At 49.6% G+C, this 20,619-nt stretch overlaps 1 protein-coding gene across 50 annotated transcripts in view; it reads right to left on the bottom strand.

Annotated features, from left to right (window-relative positions):
- Positions 1–19,998, bottom strand: part of LOC141578987 (uncharacterized) — a 196,294-nt gene extending 176,296 nt beyond the window's left edge. For 35 of the 50 annotated variants that reach the window (XM_074373104.1, XM_074373086.1, XM_074373095.1 and 32 more), the window contains exons 1-11: positions 19,787–19,998; positions 17,229–18,360; positions 14,599–14,805; positions 14,211–14,371; positions 13,874–13,920; positions 11,195–11,323; positions 10,717–10,850; positions 10,255–10,307; positions 8,305–8,469; positions 7,885–7,997; positions 5,934–6,479 (exon numbers count right to left, since the gene is read on the bottom strand). In XM_074373104.1, coding sequence (XP_074229205.1) covers positions 7,994–7,997; positions 8,305–8,469; positions 10,255–10,307; positions 10,717–10,850; positions 11,195–11,323; positions 13,874–13,920; positions 14,211–14,371; positions 14,599–14,805; positions 17,229–17,270 — 942 coding nt within the window. In that variant the 5' untranslated portion in view covers positions 17,271–18,360; positions 19,787–19,998 and the 3' untranslated portion in view covers positions 5,934–6,479; positions 7,885–7,993. Of the gene's footprint in view, positions 1–5,933; positions 6,480–7,884; positions 7,998–8,304; positions 8,971–9,774; positions 9,973–10,254; positions 10,308–10,716; positions 10,851–11,194; positions 11,324–13,873; positions 13,921–14,210; positions 14,372–14,598; positions 18,361–19,686 lie in introns of all 50 variants that reach the window. The other 15 variants (XM_074373133.1, XM_074373137.1, XM_074373213.1 and 12 more) reach the window with 15 other exon arrangements.
- Positions 19,999–20,619: the final 621 nt, after the last annotated feature.

Here is a 20,619-nt window from a genome sequence, read left to right as displayed (position 1 = left end):
TGGCTACCCTGTGGCCGGGGAGGGACATGATTCTGCCATCACACTCCCCTCATTCTCACCAATGTGCTGATCACCTAACCAAGGACCTATGCTCCCCGCTTCGCTCAATTCCTCCTCCTTTCCATTGACTACCCTGTTCCCATCGCTTCCTTCATTCAGCACATCAGGATTTCATGACCGCATTCTTCTCTAAATGGAATGGGTATCTTGAATCTAATGTCTGACAACTGTTCTTACTGTATATGCACACACTGACCTGCACATAACCCCGTCCAGCTCTTTATTTTCCTAGAATCTCCCAGAGGAATCATTTCCATGATGATGGTGATGATGATGATGATACTGACAATGATGACAGGGACCTCTCAAGGATTCTGATAAAGAGGGAATCAATAAAGGGAGGGAATCATTGCAAAATTGCCCCAGAGACAGGCTTAAAAGTAAAAACCTGCTATAGTGTTTAATGAAATTGACTAATATTTAACTATTTTTAAAACTTTATATCACTGAATTTAAAATTTTAATGGGAATTCTCATTCACCAGTAACCAAGATTCAACTCTAGGACCAAAGTCTAAGGATTTCAGTCTTCTAACAAATTGTCCACTAGACTTTTAAACACGTGATCCTTTTAAAAAGCTTAGTGCTGGGCTGAAAATAAGCAGGATTCATATAATCTCACCAGACACAGTGAATGTGGAAAGACTAAGGAAGAAAAACAAAAAGCCATTCATAACGTCTTGAACTACACGTTGCTCACAGGAGAAAATGTTAGCCAAGGTGAGCGTCACATCAACATGACGCCTGAGTGGGATGGGGAAGCTGATCTTCCTCATCAGACATTTATCCTGATTTGTTAGATGCCAACACAGTTTCCTCATTGGATTTGCTTCTAACAAGTATGGAAGAATTTACGTTCTACCAAAAGCAGTCTAAACATTTTCCCCTGCTGTCAGGTCTCTGGACTGAATGTCCCCACAAGAAGGACATGAATATGTTTCATAGGGAATTCTTCCTGAGAAGCAACAGGATTTTCGAGGGAAGAACTGCAGGCCCCCCATGGAGGGCTGGAGGAGGGCTAGAGGGGGCACTGGAAAAACAGCAGGAGTGAGTTCAGATACTACCGCTCAGGTTGCCAAAGACAGCATTGCTATCTCTGAGGATATGACATTCTCCCAAAAGTTCCATGAGTGAAGGTACCTGTGAACACTAAGCAGGTTGTTAAGAAACAGCAGCACATAATTTGCGTCACAGCTCAATTACAGTATGTTTTGATATTTGGAAAATAATTAGCCCATTTTCCTTTGAAACTGCAGCAGTAGCAATAGAAATAAAAAAGGCTGAGCCATCTTGGAGACAACAATCAATAAACAATTCTAAATCTGCAGGATTCCTTGACGATATGCAAGCAGTGAGCTAGATGTGTGCTGCAGATACCTCTTACTGCAGGGCTCAGTCCTGCAAAGCATAGAACTAGTTTTCTCAGCAGACAGAGGGAACCAAGTCAAGATTCCAAATCTTCAGGGATTTACTATATGGCAGGAAAGATCACACAAGTACATCCAGCCAAATATGAATAAATGTAATCAAATATTATCAAATGTGATTGGAGCACAGATGAAACAGAAATTCCTTTCACCTGGGATCTAGAGAGACTTCTTCAGAAAATGTGGCTTTGGAGATGGCCAAACACATGGGTGGAATTTTGGCAGAACAGGATGTAAGGAATTTTAAAACTGATTCTAAAATTCATATAAAAATTCAAAGGATCCCAAATATCCAAAACAATTTTGAACAAGAAAAACAAAGTTGGAAGACTTGCACTATCTGATTTTCAGCCTTTTTTTTTTTTTTTTAAAACTACAGTAATCAGAAAGTATGGTGTTGATGTAAAACAGGAAAATAGAATAATGGAGCAGAATAGAATGTTCAGAACTAAACCAACACTTATATAGACAATTGATTCTCAAAAAGGATGCAGTGGAGAAAGGATCTTTTCAACAAGTAGTGCTGGAAGAATTAGATAGTGATATGCAAAAAAAAAAAAAATGAACTTTGATCCACACCTCACAAAATATACAAAAATTAAGTCACAATGGATCATAGATCTTAATAGGAAATCTAAAACTATAAAACAGCTAGGAGAAAAAGCATAGGCTTAAGCTTTATGACCTTGGGTTTGGCAAATATTTCTTTGCTATGACACCAAAAGTATAATCTATTTTAAAAAGAAACTGATAGAGTGAACTTTATCAAAATGAAGACTCTTCAAAGCTGTTCTAAACACTGCTAAGCAAATGAAAAGACAAGCCATAGACAGAAGCTATTTGCAGATCATATATCTGATAAAGGTCTCTCTTTGTATCTGATCCAGAATAAAGAGGTCTCAAAACTCAATAATAATGCAAACACCTGAATGAATGAATGAGGCCAGAAAACACACTTCAGTAAAGATATCCAGATGGATAATAAGCATATGAAAAAATGCTGATTAAAGATGCCATTAGTCATTGGAGAAATGCTTTTAAAAACCACAGTGAGATACTAGTACACATACATACAAGAATGAATACGATTAGAAAGACCGACCTTACAAAGTGCTGGTAAGGAAGTAGAGCAACCAGAGCTGATACACACCACAAGGAATTTACAATAGTACAACCATTTTGGAAAAGTCTTTAACAGTCTCTTTAAAAAAGGTAAATACCTATCTACCATATAACCCAGATATTCCTCATCTGGTGCTTTAGAAAAGAAAAGCATATGTCCATATAAAGACTTGTAACCAAATATTCACTGCAATTTTATTTATAATAGCTCAAGTTGTAAATAACCCATGCATCCATCAAGAAGTAAATGGAGAAAAAAATGATGGTCTATCCAAACACTGCTCACAACAAACTCTTCAGTAAAAACTCAGCACTAAACAATACTCTGCTATAAGAAAAATAAGCTATTAATACAGCAACACAGATGACTCTCAAAATAATTACACTGAATGAAAGAAGTCAGACAACATAGAGTAGATACTGCATTAATCCATTCATACAAGGATCTTGAAAATGCAGACCAATATGTTGTGATGGAAAGCAGATCAATGGTTTCCAGGGGAAGAGATGGGGAGGGAGGGAGGGACAACAAATGGCAGGAGAGAAGCTTTGTGGGTGATGGGTATGTTCACTGTCTTGAATGTGGTCATGGTTTCTTGGGGATATACTTATGTCAAAACGTATTAGCTGTACACTTTATACGTGTGAAAATTACTTTGCCAAGTATACCTCAAAGCTGTTTTAAGAAAAAAGGCACTTCAGTCCTGATCCACCTCAGCGCCTGATTGGAGCGACATGATCAGTCCCTCACCCTGTTTGCCTAACAGGAAGGTAGAAAACCTCTCACGGAAAATAACATATGGATTTTTCATTTGCAATGTCTACCATGTAATAAAGGATTTCAAGACATGCAACATGTCAAGACTATATAACGGATAATATGAGAATAAGAAACATTAGACAAAGGATGCAAACCCCCAGGTGATGTAGGCATCAGAGTTACCAATAAAGGCTATAAAATACTTTTAATATATTCAAGAAAATAAGGAAATTATGGGAGAATAGACAACAGGGTAAAGACTTTCACCAGAGAAATATACTGGAATGTATTTTTAAGAGAAATCAAACAGATACTCTAGAACTGAAGCTTTCAGCTCTGGAAAAAGGTAAACAGAGCTAATTAGGATCCCTTTTAAGTAAAACTTTCAGTAATGCCGGGTAAAATACAACAACAAATGTAACACAGAGCTAACTATGGAAAGAGAAGTTCCCAGGTGACAATACAAAAAGGACACTTAAAGCCCAGAGTGGTAATCTTGTGAGCTGATGCCACCACACCCTGGAGGGAAGGGGTTTTAATATGCACATAAATAGAGATACAATGTCCATTTAGGGAAAAAGGTCCATACCAGATGTAGAAGACTCTTCCTTTATATCTATATAGTCAGAGACAGAGATGTAAAGTGGCAGCAGAGGTCACAGTGACACAGGGCCCTGGGCCAAGCAGTGTGAACACCTCTGCAAGCTGGGAAAGGTAGGAAGACGAATCCCTCCCTAGAGCCTCGGTGTGGAACGTAGCCTTGGCCACACGTTGGTTTTAGCCCACTGACAATGACTTTGCACTTCTGCACAATAGAACAGTGAGATGATGAATGTGTATTGCTTTAAGCCACTGAGTCTGTGGTCCTTTGTTACAACAGCAAAAGGAAAGAAACTCAGGAACCAACATGAACATGAACCCCAAGCTGCCTGCTGTGCTGGCAAGAAGTTCTTTGTCTCTGAACCTGGGGGAGTCTCCTGTCTTCTGGCAGCATCCACAAACTACCTCATGCTAACTTGACAGCTTGCAGAGGTTTAAATCTTAACCCTGCACAGTTCTTGATATTTAGTTAATAAAAATGATGGTGTCATCACGGGTATTTTTCCATCTTTTAAATACCCTTCAGTCTTCTAATAAAGCTACCTCTAATTGAGAGACAGTGTAAATAGTTTTCAAACTTCATAATAAATAACTGTGGTTTTATTTGGCTACTTAAATTATGAGTAATAATATTCACATTAGTAAAAGTTATTAAAATCAACATTGTTTAATGAAAATATCATTTCTTTTTGCATGAACATGTATTAACTACAATAAATGTTCCATGCTTTGTACTACGATTTACTGTTAGAGCCTTAAAGAGTAATATTTTCCTCAAAAGATATTATGGCAAAGGGATTTCTTTTGGTGGAACAGTTCCTACATCAAATCTGGTGCATATCTCAGGCCACTGGGAACCTAGAGATGATAGATATTAGGAGGCATTATAAACACAAAATGATTTTTAAAGGAATTAAACAACTGGATGTGTGAAAACAAAGAATCTGAGAATATTCTAGTGAAATAAATGTATTTTTCAGCTTAAGCAAGACACTGGGTGAATAAATCTAAAACGAAAAAACCACCCAGAGATCAGCAGTGAGTCATGCATGCAGTGTGACTGATCAAAACCAAGTTGTTTCCAAACCAGTGTGCAGGCTTGATGCCTTCATGAATCAAGTCTGTGTGGCACCAGGCCATCTCGAATACATGTTGATGAGGTATTTATAAGCCCTTCACCATCCCAGCACAAAGCCCACACATGAGCCACAAGACCATCACCTACACATCTGCAAAAGACACAGCATGGTGAATAGCACTTTTCTTGTTCAGTAGCCGGTGGCAGGGCACTGTGAGCAGACAGAGATACAGGGACACAGAGACACAGAGGCACTTCCCCTCACTCAGCTGATAACCTTCCGTGCATTCCTGGGGACAGGATTGTCATAAAATGCACCATGGATCGATCCTCCTCCTAGGAAAGGAACGGTACTTCTGTCCTCAGGTTGGAGCAAGGGTGGCCGGAGGATCTCAGAAGAGCTGTTTCAGCACAACCAATAGAAATGTCTGCCACCGTGACCACGAGAGACAGGTCTCCTGCCATCCCGGTAGGCACTTGGGCTCCTGACAAAAGCTGGGCTCAGTAAAGGCTTGAGTAGAAGGCACAGACCTGAGGGATGCCCCAGCAAGAGACAGGAGGTAGGGCCTGGTTTATACTGCTCTGGGTGTATCCCAGCCTCATCCGAATACGAAATCAGAAATTTGCGAAACAGCAGAGCTGGGATGGATCATCTACTCCAGACTCCTCACCTTACAGTTTAAAGGGTGGCAGCCTTGGGAGGCAAAGCAACGTGCTAAAGGCAGAGCGTGGAAGTGGCAGCGCCAGATGAAACGCACCATGGCAACCCCCGTTCAAGGCCGCTGACACTGAGGACGGGGCCATGGTTTCCAAAGAGGAGAATGAGACAGTGTAAATACTTTGTCCCCCCCAAAACCCCAAATGTTTACTAAGGCACAAAAACTCACCTTAACTAGCTCTCTTCTGAGGGGGCTCTCTTCTGTCTCCGTCTTTCTGTCTGTCTCCATTTCTCTCTCTCAGACACAAACACATACAATTTTGTGAAAGGGGACTTCCTGCCATACAAAGACAGACTTCACATCTTCAGAGAAACACTTGACAAAGCACATTTCCAATTCAAGTCTTTGTGTGAGGTCTGGGCAACTGGCTTATTTTCTAGAACAATAGGTGGTTCCAAAATCAGGAGATCATCTTCCCCAAAGGAAGAGTTCTGGTCCGTGTTGATGAAGCTGTGGGTGTCACATTTCATGAGCCCGTTCGGCTCCTCCTCTGGCCACCTGCTGCATCTGATGGCTTCCTGGAGCCGAACATCACTGTCAAGGGCTATGGTTGGGATACCAGCTTTGGCCTTGTCCAAGCGGTCCACTTCATTGACGTAGCAGTGAAAGAGGGACCTAGATTCGTCATTGTGCTGCCAGAGAACCCCTTGGGCACCAGCGGTCTTCCAAAGTCCGACACAAAGCTGTTCAGTCTGAATCTCTTCTCAGGAGACTCTGCATTGCAATAAAGAAAACCAAAATAAAAGATCGCTCACACTCTAGCTCGGTGACCTGAAGACTTATAGTTTTTGATATCTGCTGAGAGCAAATCCCTGCACAGAGCATGCTGACAAGCACTGGAAGTGAGAGACATCACTTTCGAACACATACAATTACACCCAAGGCAAAAGTCTCGTGAGGGCCCTTGGACCATCCTGAAAAGACATCGCTCCCTGAGAATCCTCAATACTGTTGCATCGCACACCAGTGTTTCTCAGTGGGACACTCAGATCATCTTCATCAGAATTAGTTAAAGTGCTTCTTAAAATGCAGAATTCTGGGGTGCACACCCTCAGAGTCTCCAGAAGTAGGGACCGGCAGTCTGTATTTTCATAGCCACCAAGATCACTAAACATGCTCAGGTTTAGCACCGCGGTCTACATCGGGTCACCTGAGCATCGACAATGCTGTCTCATGGGGTGGGGGGGGTGCCATATGTGTCAGTGTGCTGTCCTACCCACGTGTCTCCCCTGATTCTCAGAACTGACAGTGCAGTCCCATTGGGCAAAAATACCACCATTTCACAATGCATACGCAGGGCGCCTGACTGACAGATACAATCAGTGCTAGGAAAGGGGACAAAACTCAGGTTCCTCATCGCTTGTGTCACTTACTGTGGGACAAATGATCAATTCAAGGGTAATAAATCAGTGTATGAGTGAATAACATGACTCTCGTTAGTCCCACGAGTGCCTGGAAGAGCGAGCCTGGGCACACTGAGAATCATAACAGCCCATCTACTTAGTTGTCATCCTCCCCAGATTTATGTAAAGGTTACTTCCACCCAGGCAGTGACCCCTGAAGGGCAAGAATCATGTCTGAACAAACTCTCAAATCCAGAACAGAACCTGACAACAATTAGGCTCTGGGGTCTGTGTTTAGCGAGTGTGGAATCTCAGTGATGCCAGCTCTTAGACCTTGCCTTCCCATCCCACCCCTCACGATATGGCCCTTATGACCAGCTCTCCCGGGGCTGGGGCCACGGGACCCATTTACAGGACTGGAAGAATCTGATCATGTAAACCATCCCCCAGATTATCATCAAGAGTCACCTGCATTTCAGGGATCAGTAATCCCAGAAGCTTTGCAGTTCAGGCAGGTGAGGGATTTTTATATCAGCTCTGTCTTCTACTGTGACTGCCTGGGTGACATCAGACAAGGATTTCTCAAAAGCCTGAGCTTTTCCTTTCAGGAATAATCTAAATAACAAATCTCGTTGACCACTCAACAAGTGTGATGTGAAGATCAATGATTTACACAGGAGTACAACATTCACTAGGTCATGGATTTAGAATCAGAGAAAAATCATTTGAGAAAGATTGACAGAATGTAGCTTTAATGCAAATTTAAGTATTCTTACCTTTCAGTAAATCATCTTCTTCCCCAACTTATCACTTCACCCAAGTTTAAAAGATGTTTGAGAACAGGGATGAGTGTGCCAGCAATCTGGGACCCAATAACCTAAAATGTCACCTAGGAATAAGAGGGGAGTAAAACATTTTTAAAAAGCATGGTGAGGATGGCGGGGCCTTCCCCCAACTCCAGACTAAGAAGCTCTAAGTAATAGATTTCCTGCCTGCCTGGGGCATCAGCTGATGTGAAAACCCACCCAGAAACCTCACTGTCCAGCAGCTCCTCCGTAACACAGGCTACACTTCCTCAGAATTAAGAATTGGGGCCAGTAACCACTTTGCTGAAGAATAAAGACAAAGAAGAAGAAGAGAGTTCTGCCCCTCCCCAGGGGAGAGCCCAGACCTTGGGCTGCATGCACTGAGCCTACCTCCCAGGAGAAGGATAAACTGGAGAAGGGCGTCCTGCGAAACTGGGACAGCAAATGTTGAGATGGGAACAAATTGACCGGCTGGCCAGGGACAGCCCCCTCCGTCGCTGCCTTGGCGGCTGCCTCCGCCCCCTCAGCACATCCTGCCCACTTCCGGTGGTTAAGCTGTCAGGGAAACAGTGCTTTGCGACCTGGGGCAACAGAGGCTGCCCCCAGGCCAAGCTGCGGGGGAAATGGGATCTAAACCACCAGCTCCCAAGCGGCAAGCTCCATACCCCCGCCAACAACCCGCCGCCCCCGCAGCCTACAGCACCCCCGGGGCAATATGTCCTGGAGAAGGGTGACCCGGGAATGAGGGGCAGCAGAGGCCACCCCCACGTCAGGCCTCCAGAGAGATGGGAGCTTATCCTCCAGCCCGCCAGGGGCAGACCCCCCTCCTCTCCAACCCCTGATGTCACCGCGCCCACCTCCCAGGAGCAACCTGACCGGGTGTGGGGTTTCAGGCTAATCTTGGGCGGGAGAGGCCGTCCCCAGGCCAGGTCAGGGGAGAGGAGAAGAAGTGGCCCCTTTAGGCGGGGCAGCCGGCCGTCGCAGCTGCCTCTGCCCCTCGACAGCATCGCGCCCGCCTCCCAGGAGCAAGCTGACCTGGAGACGGGCATCCGGCTTCTTGGGCAGCAGAGTACGCCCCCAGGTTTGGCCGTGGGGAAGAGGAGAGCAAATTGACAGGCTCCGCGCTGCAGGTCCTCTACCCCTGCCGTCGCCTCCCCCACACTTTAAAGGCACTTCCCAGGGCGCCCCTCCCCCAGCAGGCTAAATGGGACAGGTGTGTCTGGTGATCTGAGGCAGGAGAGGCCACTCCCACACCAGGCCATCGGGGAGACGGGAGCCAATCCACCAGCTCCCCAAGGCAGCCCCCTACCCCCACAGCAGCCACCGCTCCTGCCCCCTGACCTCACGGTGGCCGCCTCTAGGGAGCAGGCTGACCTGGAGATGGACGTCCGGCGAACTAGGGACAACAGGGACCGCCCCCAGGGCAAACCATGGGGAGAAATGGGAGCAAATGGACCGGCTCCATGGGAAAACCTGCCGCTGCTGCCACCACCCCCAACGTAACACGCCCGCCTCCTGGGGCCAGGCTGACTAGGATACACGTGTCTCTTAACCCAGGGCAAGAGACACCGCCCCCAGGACAAGCCGCGGGGAAGATGGGAGCAAATGGGCCCGCTCCCCCGCTGCAGGCCCCTGACCCCCGCCACCCGTGCACCATGACTACCCTGCCTCCCGCCCCCAGCAGGCAAAGTGGGAAAGGGTTGTCCCGGGACCTGGCGCAGCAGAGGCCGCCTGCAGGCCACGCGGCACAGACATGGGAGCTAATCCTCAAGCTCCCCCGGGGCAGCCTCCCTATCCCCGCAGCCACCACCTTCCCAGCCCCCTGACTGCACCGCACCCATCTCCCAGGAGCAAGCTCACCTGGAGTCGGACCTCAGGCAAATCTCTGGCGGCAGAGGTCGCCCCCAGGCCAGGCCGCGGGGGAGAGAAGAAATGGAGCAGCTCCCTGGAACGGACCCCAACCCACAGCCGCCGCCGCCGCCGCCGCCGCCGCCTCCCAGGACCAAGCTCACCTGGAGACCGGCGTCCCGCCTCTACGGCAGCAGAAGTCGCCCCTGGCTCCGCCGCGGGGGAGAGCGGAGCGAATTGACCGGCTTCCGTGCGGCAGCCCCCCTATCCCCGTGGGCCCTGCACCTTAACGACACCGCCTCCACTCCCCACTCAGCTTGCTGAGTGGGACAGGTGTGTGCGGCGACCTGGGGCAGCAGAGGCCGCTCCCAGGCCCGGCAGCCGGGAGAAGGCAGCTATTCCATCAGTTCGCCAGGGGCAGCCCCGCTCCGCCTCCTTGCCGCTGCCACCTCCCCCTGACCTAACCGCCCCACCACCCAGGAGCAAGCTTACCTGGAGTCCAACATCTGGCGAATCTCCGGCGGCCAACGCCCCCCCAGGCCAGGCTGCAGGGAAGAGAAGAAATCGACCGGCTTGCACGTGCAGCCTCCCACCCACCGCCGCCGCCGCCGCTGCCGCCGCCGCCCCCTCCGCCACCCCAGACCATTGCACTAATCTCCCGGGGTCAGGCTGACTGCGAGGATGTGCACTTGCCTTCTGACCCTGGCCACGTGCCTGAGCACCTTCCTGCGCCCCTAAACTCCCTGTACCTCTGCACCCCTGCCACTCTCTGCACTTCCGCACTGCCTGCACCCCCGCATCCCCTGAACTGCCTGCACCCTCCACAGCCCCTGCACCCCTGCCACCACTTACACCTTTGCACTGCGTACACTCCTGCACCCCTGCTTGTCCCACACACCACCTCTTGGGCCTGTGGCAGAGTCTCTGCTGTTAGACCAATGCACAGGAACTCACATCTTTGCCAGTATATGATGCATCAGTGGACGTCTGGGGTTGGCTGCAGGAAGGTACATGTTCCCGGTCACTAGCCTGGGCCACTAGGGTGATCTCTGTGAGGTCACCCAGGACGGGCTCAGAGATGCTGTTCTCTGGGAAGAGAGGAGTTGAAACCGGTCTTGAGGGCAGAGCTGTGCTCACCAGGTCGTTCCACGCTTCATGTTTTACACAGGGTTTCGGAGAAGTGAAATTGATCCGGCCAAGTAAGACCGGCCTGCTGTGCGCCCACCTCACTCCTGGGCTCTGAGGCAGACCGACTGGCTCCTACCATCAGGACACAGTTTGGGCACCTGAATGGTCCCTTGGAGGCATCCTATCACTTCTCAGGAAGAAGTCTGGCTGCTTCCACCCTATGGCCCTCCCTCCCACTGTGCTGGCCTCAGGAAGGTTCCTTATTTGGGGAAGAAGGCAGCCCACCCCCTACCCCACCCCTCACCTTTCTCTAACCCAGGCTGGTGCTTTCTCTGCCCTTCAGAGTCTGGAAAGCCATTTCTCTTCAGGTATGTCCCTTCTGAGATGGACATGCTTCCAATCAATTCTAGGCGAGGATGCACCATGGAATGCACTGGGTAAGAGAACCAAAATAAATAGTTTCTTCTGTGAGGTTTTCTGTTTATCTACTGGGGCTGGGCTGTGTGTAGTTTGCTACAGCTATTCGTGCGAGAGGCTAAACCCACCCGTGTGTCCTTGTTTTCATCTCCCCGCTGTCTTTGGGTTTTCCCTAGACACTCCTGAGACATTTACTTCTTTTAATTTTATTCCTGTTATTACACAGGGGCCCTACTGACATGGAGGTAAGGTGTTGGGGGAGCGGGACAGAGCAGGGCATTTGTAGTCCTGTGATTAGTTCTCATTGAGCCTGTGCCCTGAGCTGTGACTTCCACAAGTCTGTCTCTTTCCCCCACCCCAATTTGGGTGACACAGAAGGTATTTCCCTTCCCCCAGGTAGGTTAGGCTCTGGTAAAATAATTTCTCATTAAAAAAAAAAAAAAAACACAACCCCCCACAATGGAAGAGAATGTTCTGGGTGTATTTCAATAGAGCTAGTTTTTCCTTTCCTGGCAGGAACCATGAGGAGTTTTCCTATGATCTTCACTCTGAGAACAGGATACGGTCCTGGAGGTAAAATGCATGAAAAAGAGCAGGGGGCCCCTCTGACTGGCCCCCTGGAGTTGTCACATTCGGACTTCCCCACCCTGAGCCTCCAGCTGGCCTCAGGGACCTGTTAAATCTGCCTGCCCCCGGGGTTCTTACAAAAGCGGGTTCTGCCCTGGGGGCTGTGACTCTCCAAGCCTGCCCGGCTGCCTCTCTGTGTTGGGAGCAGCTTTCCCCCTCAGTTTTCTTGTGGATCTAAGAAGAGCAGTGGGTTTGCAGCTCCCTCAGCTCTGGTGTTGTTTTCAGGACAGAAGGAGCAACTTCTGAGCTCCACACGAGCTGGACCAGAGGCTGGAAGCCTCCCCTCCTCTGCCTCCATGCAGACAATCAGTGGCTGTGGTTCTAGCCGAGTGTCTGAAGATGTGGATTTAAACACACACATCCCAGCCCCCACAGGAGCACACAGTCCCATAAATCCCTACAACTTCCACTGGTAACTACGGAACTGATGAGGACACGCGTTTCGGGGCTGCAGAGGCCTGACTGCATGACTTTCTCCGTGGCCTATTAATGTGGTTGTTATGGGCCTTGTCTGAAGTGGCTTGCTTACCGCACCTGGTACATGGGAAATATAAAATAAGTACTAGAACCTCCACTTTTTCTCCCTCTTGGGCCTTCCAACCTAAAAAGTAATACGTGAACTCAGACGGCCTAGTCACCACAATGAGGTCCGACCAGCCCGGCTCTCCTGAGTGATGGGCACTGACTTGCGCATTAACTCGGAACAGTAGGGGAACCGCCTTCCTCTAACTGGGCCTCTCCCCACACCAGGCACGCCCTCAGCTGAGAAGGGGCCAACTCCCCCATTGAGGTGTGTGCTGGTGGCTTCAGTGTGACCTGGCCCTGCCGGGACATGAACCTGCAGTGAGGTGGAGTGTCAGGAGGAGGGGGGGTCCCTGCTGGGGCAGCAGGGGGCCCGGTAGCACCCTGCGCAGCCTGGTGCCTGGGGCTCCCCAACATCTCCTACGGCCCCAGGGTCGGCTCTGGTCTGGGCCACTCCATGCACCCTCCCAGTATCTTTTCATTAAGTCCCTTTTTTGCTTTTATCAGCCAGAGGTGGCTTCTGTTGCTTGTTCACTGAAACAGTGCATCAGGAAACCAGACTATTTCTAAGATCAGTGAAATACGAACTTTGGTCAGCTCGCCGGGCAGACCGTGCAGCACAAATTCCCGCACAGGGCTGTGCAAATGCCTTACGTGAAGGGTCCTCATCATCTGTCTTCAGAGATACAGAAGCTCGTGGTTCAGGTAAAACCTCAGGGAGGGATTGAGGAATCCAAAGCTGGTTGGTTTCAAAGACTAACCGGTCGGACCAGACCCCTGAGCTGTGGTCAGAAGCCTGGCTCAATGTCACGCAGACTCAGCACCCTAAGTGTCCGGTGGGGCCGGTGCTGTTTCCTTTACAGGCTCTCGTTGGGGAGTCACTGTAGCCCCTTACACTCAGCAGGGAATCCAGCCCTCTTAGCCCCCACCCTGAGTGTTCCATGACACAAATCTCGGGAGTGTTTAATTTTCATCTTTGTTTAGGAGGATGAAGGTGGGGCAAGAGGAGAGATAAATTCACACTTAGTGACACCAAGTCACAGCCAGTACCTCCTCCTCGGAGAGCTATGTGCTCCCACAGTGGTGGCTGGGGGGCTGGGCAGAGCCCCTCCTCTGGTCACAGAGGGACTCACTCCTCTGACTGCAACTGATGGGTTGGACAACCAATCCAGAGGGGACAGAGCATCTTTCCCAGGAGTTTGGAACTGACACACAGAAATTAATTTCACTCATCTGGGGATTGGGAGGAGGGTGGGAATCAAATGAAACCAGAGCAGGAGAGAAAGTTACAAGTGAATGAGAGAGAGACAGAGAGACTGAACTTGTGAGAGTAAATAGTGTGAAGGATGGATAACAATCAGGGCACAGAGGAATTCCAGCTCCTGGCTGTCTAGTGTGTCCCAGCCCATCAACAAACCTGCGGGATGGTTAACATCATTCCAGTTTTGCAGATTAGGAAACAGGCTGAAAGAGACGGGGGTTGGCTTTGGGTGCACAGTTAATTTAATTGCCACTGGACCCCTCACTTCCCACTGCCTGAAGGCACCATGATCCTCACAGGGACCCTGCAGTGCTGACAGCCTAGCACCCTGATCAAAGGGACCCTGCGGGAGTGGGAACCTCTCTGAGTTTGGAGAGTTCCCTGCACCGAGATTCCATGCATCAGCCGGCTCCCGCTCACCCCAGGTTAACGTCTCCCCAGCTGTGAAGTCCCCCGACCCGCTTCCCTCCCTGCAAGGCACCCCCGTCCTTACCACCGAGAGTACTGCAGGAATTCAGGCACAGGGATGCCCAAAGCAACACGAGCCCACCGGCTGTACAAACAGCAGACTCCCAGCCCCACCTGGGCTCCATGGGGATAGTAGGTGTCCTCACCTTTCATGTACCTAAGGCAATCTGTTTCTTCAGCTGGAGGCTATAGAGAAAAATAAAAGGTCCAAAACATTGTTCAGTGAGGAATTCCTCCAAGGACCTGACTTCAGAGTCTACAACCATTTGTGCTGGCCGCTCTTAACCCCGGACTTTGGGTGAGGTGGATTATTGATCAGCACAATCGCCGGTGGCCCAGCTCCTGGGCTTGGCTGCCTAGAGGGGGCTGGGGGAATGGGTAAGGCCAGGGCACTCAGGAAGAGCACAGAGGACCTGACATCTCGCCTCCGCAGTTGTAAACCCTTCCCCAAATCTCAAGGCATCGGACAGAGTGCAGCCACCACAATAATGAGATGTTCCCATCTCTTCCCTCACTCCTGTTGGTTCACTTATGTGCTGAGCATCCACTGGGTCACAGGACATGACACACAGGATGGCCGATGGGACAGGCTTGGTACTTCCCCCTGGATCCTGTTCAATCTGATGGAAGAATGATCACTCATAAACGGTTTCTCAAAAGGATACATAGACAGGAGACAAACTGCAGAGTGAATCAAATTTTAAAATATAAATGAAGATCCCCCAGTCTCCCCGCCTAAGGTTAACAGCATAAAGAAAATAGATCTTGCCTTTGATCACCAAGGAAGTGGTCACCCTCTCTCAGGAGGAAAGGAGAGTTAATCTTTGAGCAGGACACAGAAGTGCTCCATCGAATTGGACCAGGACCTCTGCATTCATTCAGCAAATCTGTATAAGCTCCTACTACTTATGGGAATCTAGTAACTATACCCATTCCCAAGGCTCTTGGGCTTTATTAGTCAACAAAATAGACACGACTCCCCATCACTGGGGGCTCAGAGTTTTAGCAGAGAAAACAGGCAACATGATGGGGGTAGCAAGAGCTTGGGGAAAAATAAGAGTGATATGAGCAAACTCAGGTGATGGTGGTGGGGTGGGAGGCAGGCAGGAGGGAATAAGGCAATCCTGGAAGATCTCAAGGAGTAATGAACTTGAAGCAGAATAGATCCGGAGGAAGAAGGAAGAGCCGGAGCCAGAGGCCCCCAGAGTGATGGGGAGAGTGTGGGCGGAGAGGCAGAGCAGGCCGGGTCCTGGAAGACTTTGGGACGACTTTGGCTCCTAATGGAATGGTGACCCTTTTAGTGAGTTTTGATGGGATAGGTGATGTCCAATTTATGCTTTTGTTTTGGGTTTTCTTGGGAGGAGGTTAATTTATTTATTTTAGTGAAGGTGCTGTGGTTTGAACCCAGGATCTCATGCATGCTAAGCATGCACAGTATCACTGAGCTACACCCACCCCCTCAATGTATGCTTTTATAGGCTCCCTCTGACTCTGTGTGGATGAGATTGTAGAAAAGCAAAGATGGAAGAAGTAGGCTATTTGGTGTCCAACAAGGGGCTGAAGGTGGCTCCTAGGAGGGTGGGGAACAGGGAGTAGGTGGTTAATGAATTCAGAGTAGCCAGAATTTTCTAACAAGCTGGATTTGCTGTCTGTGTGTGTGTAAGAGAAAGAGGAGAAAGAACATGGTTCCAACATCTGGACCTGGAAAATGGGATGGATGTCCTCCCCATCCACAGGGGATGGGACAAGATGGGGCTGAGCAGGTGGAAAGGGGCTGGAATCAGCTCAGTTCTTCAATGTCATGATTAAGGAGTCTATTAGATATTGCCACAGAAATGCCTAATAGGTAGAGGAGTCTGGGGTTTTTTTTCTTTCTTTTTAACATTAAAAAATATAATTTAAATGTATTAATTTTATTATGTGAATGGATTTGGAATTTTATTTCATGCCAAGGTATATGTTATAATAGCCAAATGGAAAATATATCAGAAAAGGGGAGAAATGAGGGCTTTCACATAAACTGACTGTCCATAACGTAGGTAAAATTTCAATGAATCAGTCTTCAGTGCAAAAACCTCATCTTGGTGTTACATAAAATTAAATGAAAAAGGACTATGTTGATGTATCATTATTTCATGTTACATAATAGCCCCAAACCAACACACTGTTTAACTATGAGGCTTGTAGAAATACTATTCACTTTATTGACATAAATACAGAAATGCAGAAAGGTTCTAAGGTAGAATAAGCATCTTAGTGGAAATAATAGAGATCTGAGCATTTCACATGATATGTATGGACTGATTCAAAATTTGGAAAAGTAATTTACACAGTAGAACATATGTATGAATGTGAAAGCAAGATGAATGAAAGAAAAAGAATATGAGTATCAGGGAGAGAGTTCCAAATGGAAAAGGCCAATCAGGGAGTTTTGGACAAATCGAGAAATTGATGGCATGTCAAATTCCAAGTCTGGTTGCTTCCACCAAAAGTATAGCAGTGAGATAGAGAAGAGACCCAGGACCCAACTCCGAGGCACATTCGCAGTAAATATTTGGAATAAAGAGGAGACGTTGGCAAAAGACCAGCCAGTGGATCGAAAGCAGAGCGATGGGCTGGAGGCCAAGTGAAGCAGGAACACGGGGGAGGAGAAATGGAAGAGCCGGGTCAAATGCTGCCAAAGGGCCACGCATGATGAAGACTAAAAGCTGACCACTATATTTAGCAACGTGGGGTCACTGATGGCCTTGGGGGTGCAAAAGGGAATGGCTCAAGAGAATATGCAGACAGTGAGTTTAAACGACTCATTAAAGATTTGCTGCAAAGACATGGGGTGGCAATTGGTGGGGGCCAATTAGAGTCAAGGAGTGCTGTTTGTTTCTTTTAAGAGGATGGACTTTTATATACTGATAGGAGCCAACTAGCAGGAGAACAAAATAGATGAGGTAGTGACAGAGAGGATGGATGTGGGAGTGACAGCCCGGAGAAGATTGTATGGATGGGCCCTCTGGTGACTTTTGGATGACCTGGCTTTCTATGTCACCTGTAATAAGAGGTGGGGCAGCGAGAGTGAGGTCACAGACATCAGAAGGCGAGCGGATGTGCTGGGAGTTGCCAGTGAAAGTTCTTTTCTGTTGGCTTCAGTTTGCTTGGTCAAAGTAGAAAAGTAATCTTACCAGCTGAGGGACGAGAAGGAAGAGTTACTGGAGTCATGAGCAGAAGATACGAAAGAGCCTTCAGGGACAATGGGACAGTGAAAAGAGCAGAGGGAGACGGGGGGAGCGTGCTCCCAGAAAGTTACGTTTTATCTTTGAGGTGCCCAAGTGTTGGATGTGTGATTGCCCTTCCTGCTGTCTACGAAATAAAAATTGAGTATGGATCAGAGAAAATGCTATTTCATTCTAAGAGGCTGCCTGTTTCTCAGGAACGGTCATCTTAAACTGCAAACACTACAAAAATGTTGAAAAGAAGAACTTGTGTACCCAATGACCCACTATTTTCTATAAATTTGGTTGCTATTTAGTTCCCCTGTCAATACCACAGAACCGATACTGCCTAGGATGGAGATACATCGATGCTTAAATGGAAATGAAATCTGTATCTTTTTCCTAAACTCCATGGCTTCCTTAACATTCCATTCCCCTTGGAATTTAGGGGTGTCCGGTATAAGAAATAAGAAACAGTTTGAGAAAATCCCGGCTCAGAATTACACAGCACAACCTCAGCTCAGAAGTATACAGCCATAAAAATGTTTAGAAGCAAAACTCCATAACTACTCTTAAAGAATTTTGCAAACCTGGGCCTGCCCAGATGTTTCCAAACTGGAAAGGTACTCCAATCAGTTGACCGGTACGGGAACCAGAGGCTGGTCAGCCTTTTCTGTAAAAGCCAGAGAGTAAATATTTTCAGTTTTGCACATCATTTTGTTGTAACCATGCAGGTCTGCAATAAGAAAGCGAAGAGCACTGGGAGACACGAAACAAATGGGCATGCCCACACCCTCCCTTCCACTCAGGGCAGCTTCTCTGTGGTGGGGAGCTTTGCCACAATGACTTGTTTCTTTGTTTCCATTGGTTTCTTTGTTTCCACCTTACTGCTCAAACTCAGAACTTCAAGTGAGCCTGGTCCTTCAGCATCCATGCAGAAAGAAGGCTGAGCGGGGGTGGGGATCCCACCTGACAGAGAAGAGAGATGGCTTGTCACCAAGACATGAGACAATCACACCTTCCGGGGTGAAAGGGAACAAAGATAAGGGAGGGGCACAGCAGTGGGACCCCTGGGTCACCTGCCAGGCTTGCTCTCCCTCCACGGCCACCCTGGGGGCCTGGGTGGTGTTGGAACTCAGCTACAGTGATTAGGCTGAGGGGACTCAGCATAAAGGACCCTCCGTCTCCACACCGGGTTCCAAACGCAGCCTCTCTAAGTCTACCCTCTGAATTTCTGGAACTCAGCTGGAAGAATACATGATCAGGCCAGACCCAGAGCCCAAGCCAAACACGACAAGGGTCACGTGGGGTTGTAACCCCGTGCTCAGCGGTCGGGGTCTCCTTGCAAATCTGCAGAAATCCCTGTTCTGCCTCATTCCTGGGAGAAACCCCACATCTCTTCCTGCTCTGTCTGTTCTTCTCTTGAGGCTATTGTCCTGGAGGGATGCAGAGTCCTTGAACCTGGCCCTCCAAACGTACATAAGCAGCCTGTTCAATAAAACAAATTATGCACTTTTTCACATTTGCCAGTTTTTTGATTCCAGAAAGGCTGTGGGACTCTTTCTCACTGTCTCCTGTGCCCCCACCACTTGGTGGCCCTCTCCTCATGGAAACACGATTTCCCACAACTGCACCCTGCCTCCCAGCTTGTCAGAGGGGAGTGACCCACAAAGACACAGGTGTTTGTGAGGATCCTGTCCCCCAGCAGAAAGCCTACTCCTGGAGCCACGGACAGGGATCTGGCCTCCTGAGCCGCTCAGCTCTAATTGAAAGCCTAAACTGGGGACCCCGAACATTGCTGACTGACTTTCTGAGTCACCTGGGCTGGAAGGGCCTGATTTTTCTTTCCAAGAATGGATGTAGCGCAGCCTCCATTTTCAGGGCTGACATTCATGACGTATCTAGTTCCCCCAAATGCACCCCAGGAAGGAAAGGCCCTTCCATCCCACTGGTTAGAAACCCAGCCCAGGGGAGTTCCGAAGCACCTCATTGCTGTCAGGTCCAGCATCCCTGCAGAGTGGCCCCTGCCCCTGAATGAGCCCCTTCCCAGGGCCTTCCCTGCCTCGACATGACCACAACCCAGGTGGTGCTGGGGAAGGCAGGGAGTGCAGTGAGGTGAGGGGGGAAGCAGAGCCCCTTGCTCTGGAGTGAGGAGACCACAGAGAAAGGCACACACCACCCCGACCCTATACCCCAAACTCTTAGCCCCGCCAACACAGGGGCCGCTCTGCGCCCTCTCACCGTGGCTCTCCTGTGAGACTGAACCCAACCCGACATCTGGCACCCAAGACCTACCTCCCCTCTTATGACAGATCCCGTCTTCTTGGAAACTGCCTAGCAGCGCGTATTCAAGGCCGGCAGCGGGCCTGGCGGATCTGCACTTCAGGTGCCCTACCTGGCCAGCCGTGCGTGCCTGGGCTCAGTCCTCTATCTTGCCCACCGGTAGCCTGGGTCCACGTCCGGTGCAAGCGGAGGCCACGGAGCCCAGGCTGATCCCCACACACGGACAGGTGAGGGTGCCCCCGCCCCGCTGCCCCGCTGCCCCGCCCACTGGTGGCAGTAACGCCCCAGCCTCCGGCCGGCGCCACCTGCAAGTCAGGACTTCCGCGCGGCCCTTCCCTCCCCGGCCCCGCCCAGCTGTCCCATAAGCCTCCCCCCACCCCCGTCCTGGCTGCGCCCTGGCTCCCATTGGCTCCGCAAGTTCTGCCCTCGCACAACTAGACTCGGGAGGACGCACGACGCAAGCGCTAGGGGAGGGCCCCGCGGAGTTGCCATGGTTACAGGCGCCACGCTCTGCGCGGGCCGGCGTGCGCTTCTGGGGCGGGTAGCGGGCTCCGGAAGTGTGCAGCTGCCCGGGACCATGGCGGTGCTTGCTGCTGGGGATGGCGGCTTGCTCGGCCGGGCGACTAGCTCTGGCCTGGTCAGTCGGCGGCCGACATCCTGTCTGGGGCGGCGTCCCACAGACGGTAAACGTACGTCCGCGCCGTCGGCGGGGCCGGCGGACATGAACCGGGGTGGGATCGTGGTTGGGGCGGTGGCCGGGGAGGGCTGTGGTGCCGGGGAGCGTGTTGGGGCGGGGCGGGGCAGGGCTTGGGCACAGCCTCAAGCTTTCCTCCCCCTCAGGCCCTGGGGCTGGGGCCGCGAGTCTGGGTCGCCCTTGGTGGCCGCGGCCTCCCAGAATCCCCCGGGAAGGGCAGGCGGAGGACCCATCTTAGATGAAGCGGGGCC

The sequence above is a fragment of the Camelus bactrianus genome, chromosome 1 (assembly GCF_048773025.1).
Source record: "Camelus bactrianus isolate YW-2024 breed Bactrian camel chromosome 1, ASM4877302v1, whole genome shotgun sequence".
NCBI classification, from domain to species: Eukaryota; Metazoa; Chordata; class Mammalia; order Artiodactyla; family Camelidae; genus Camelus; species Camelus bactrianus.
Note: the sequence above shows the minus strand (reverse complement) of the source record. Positions and strands in the feature narration are given on the sequence as shown.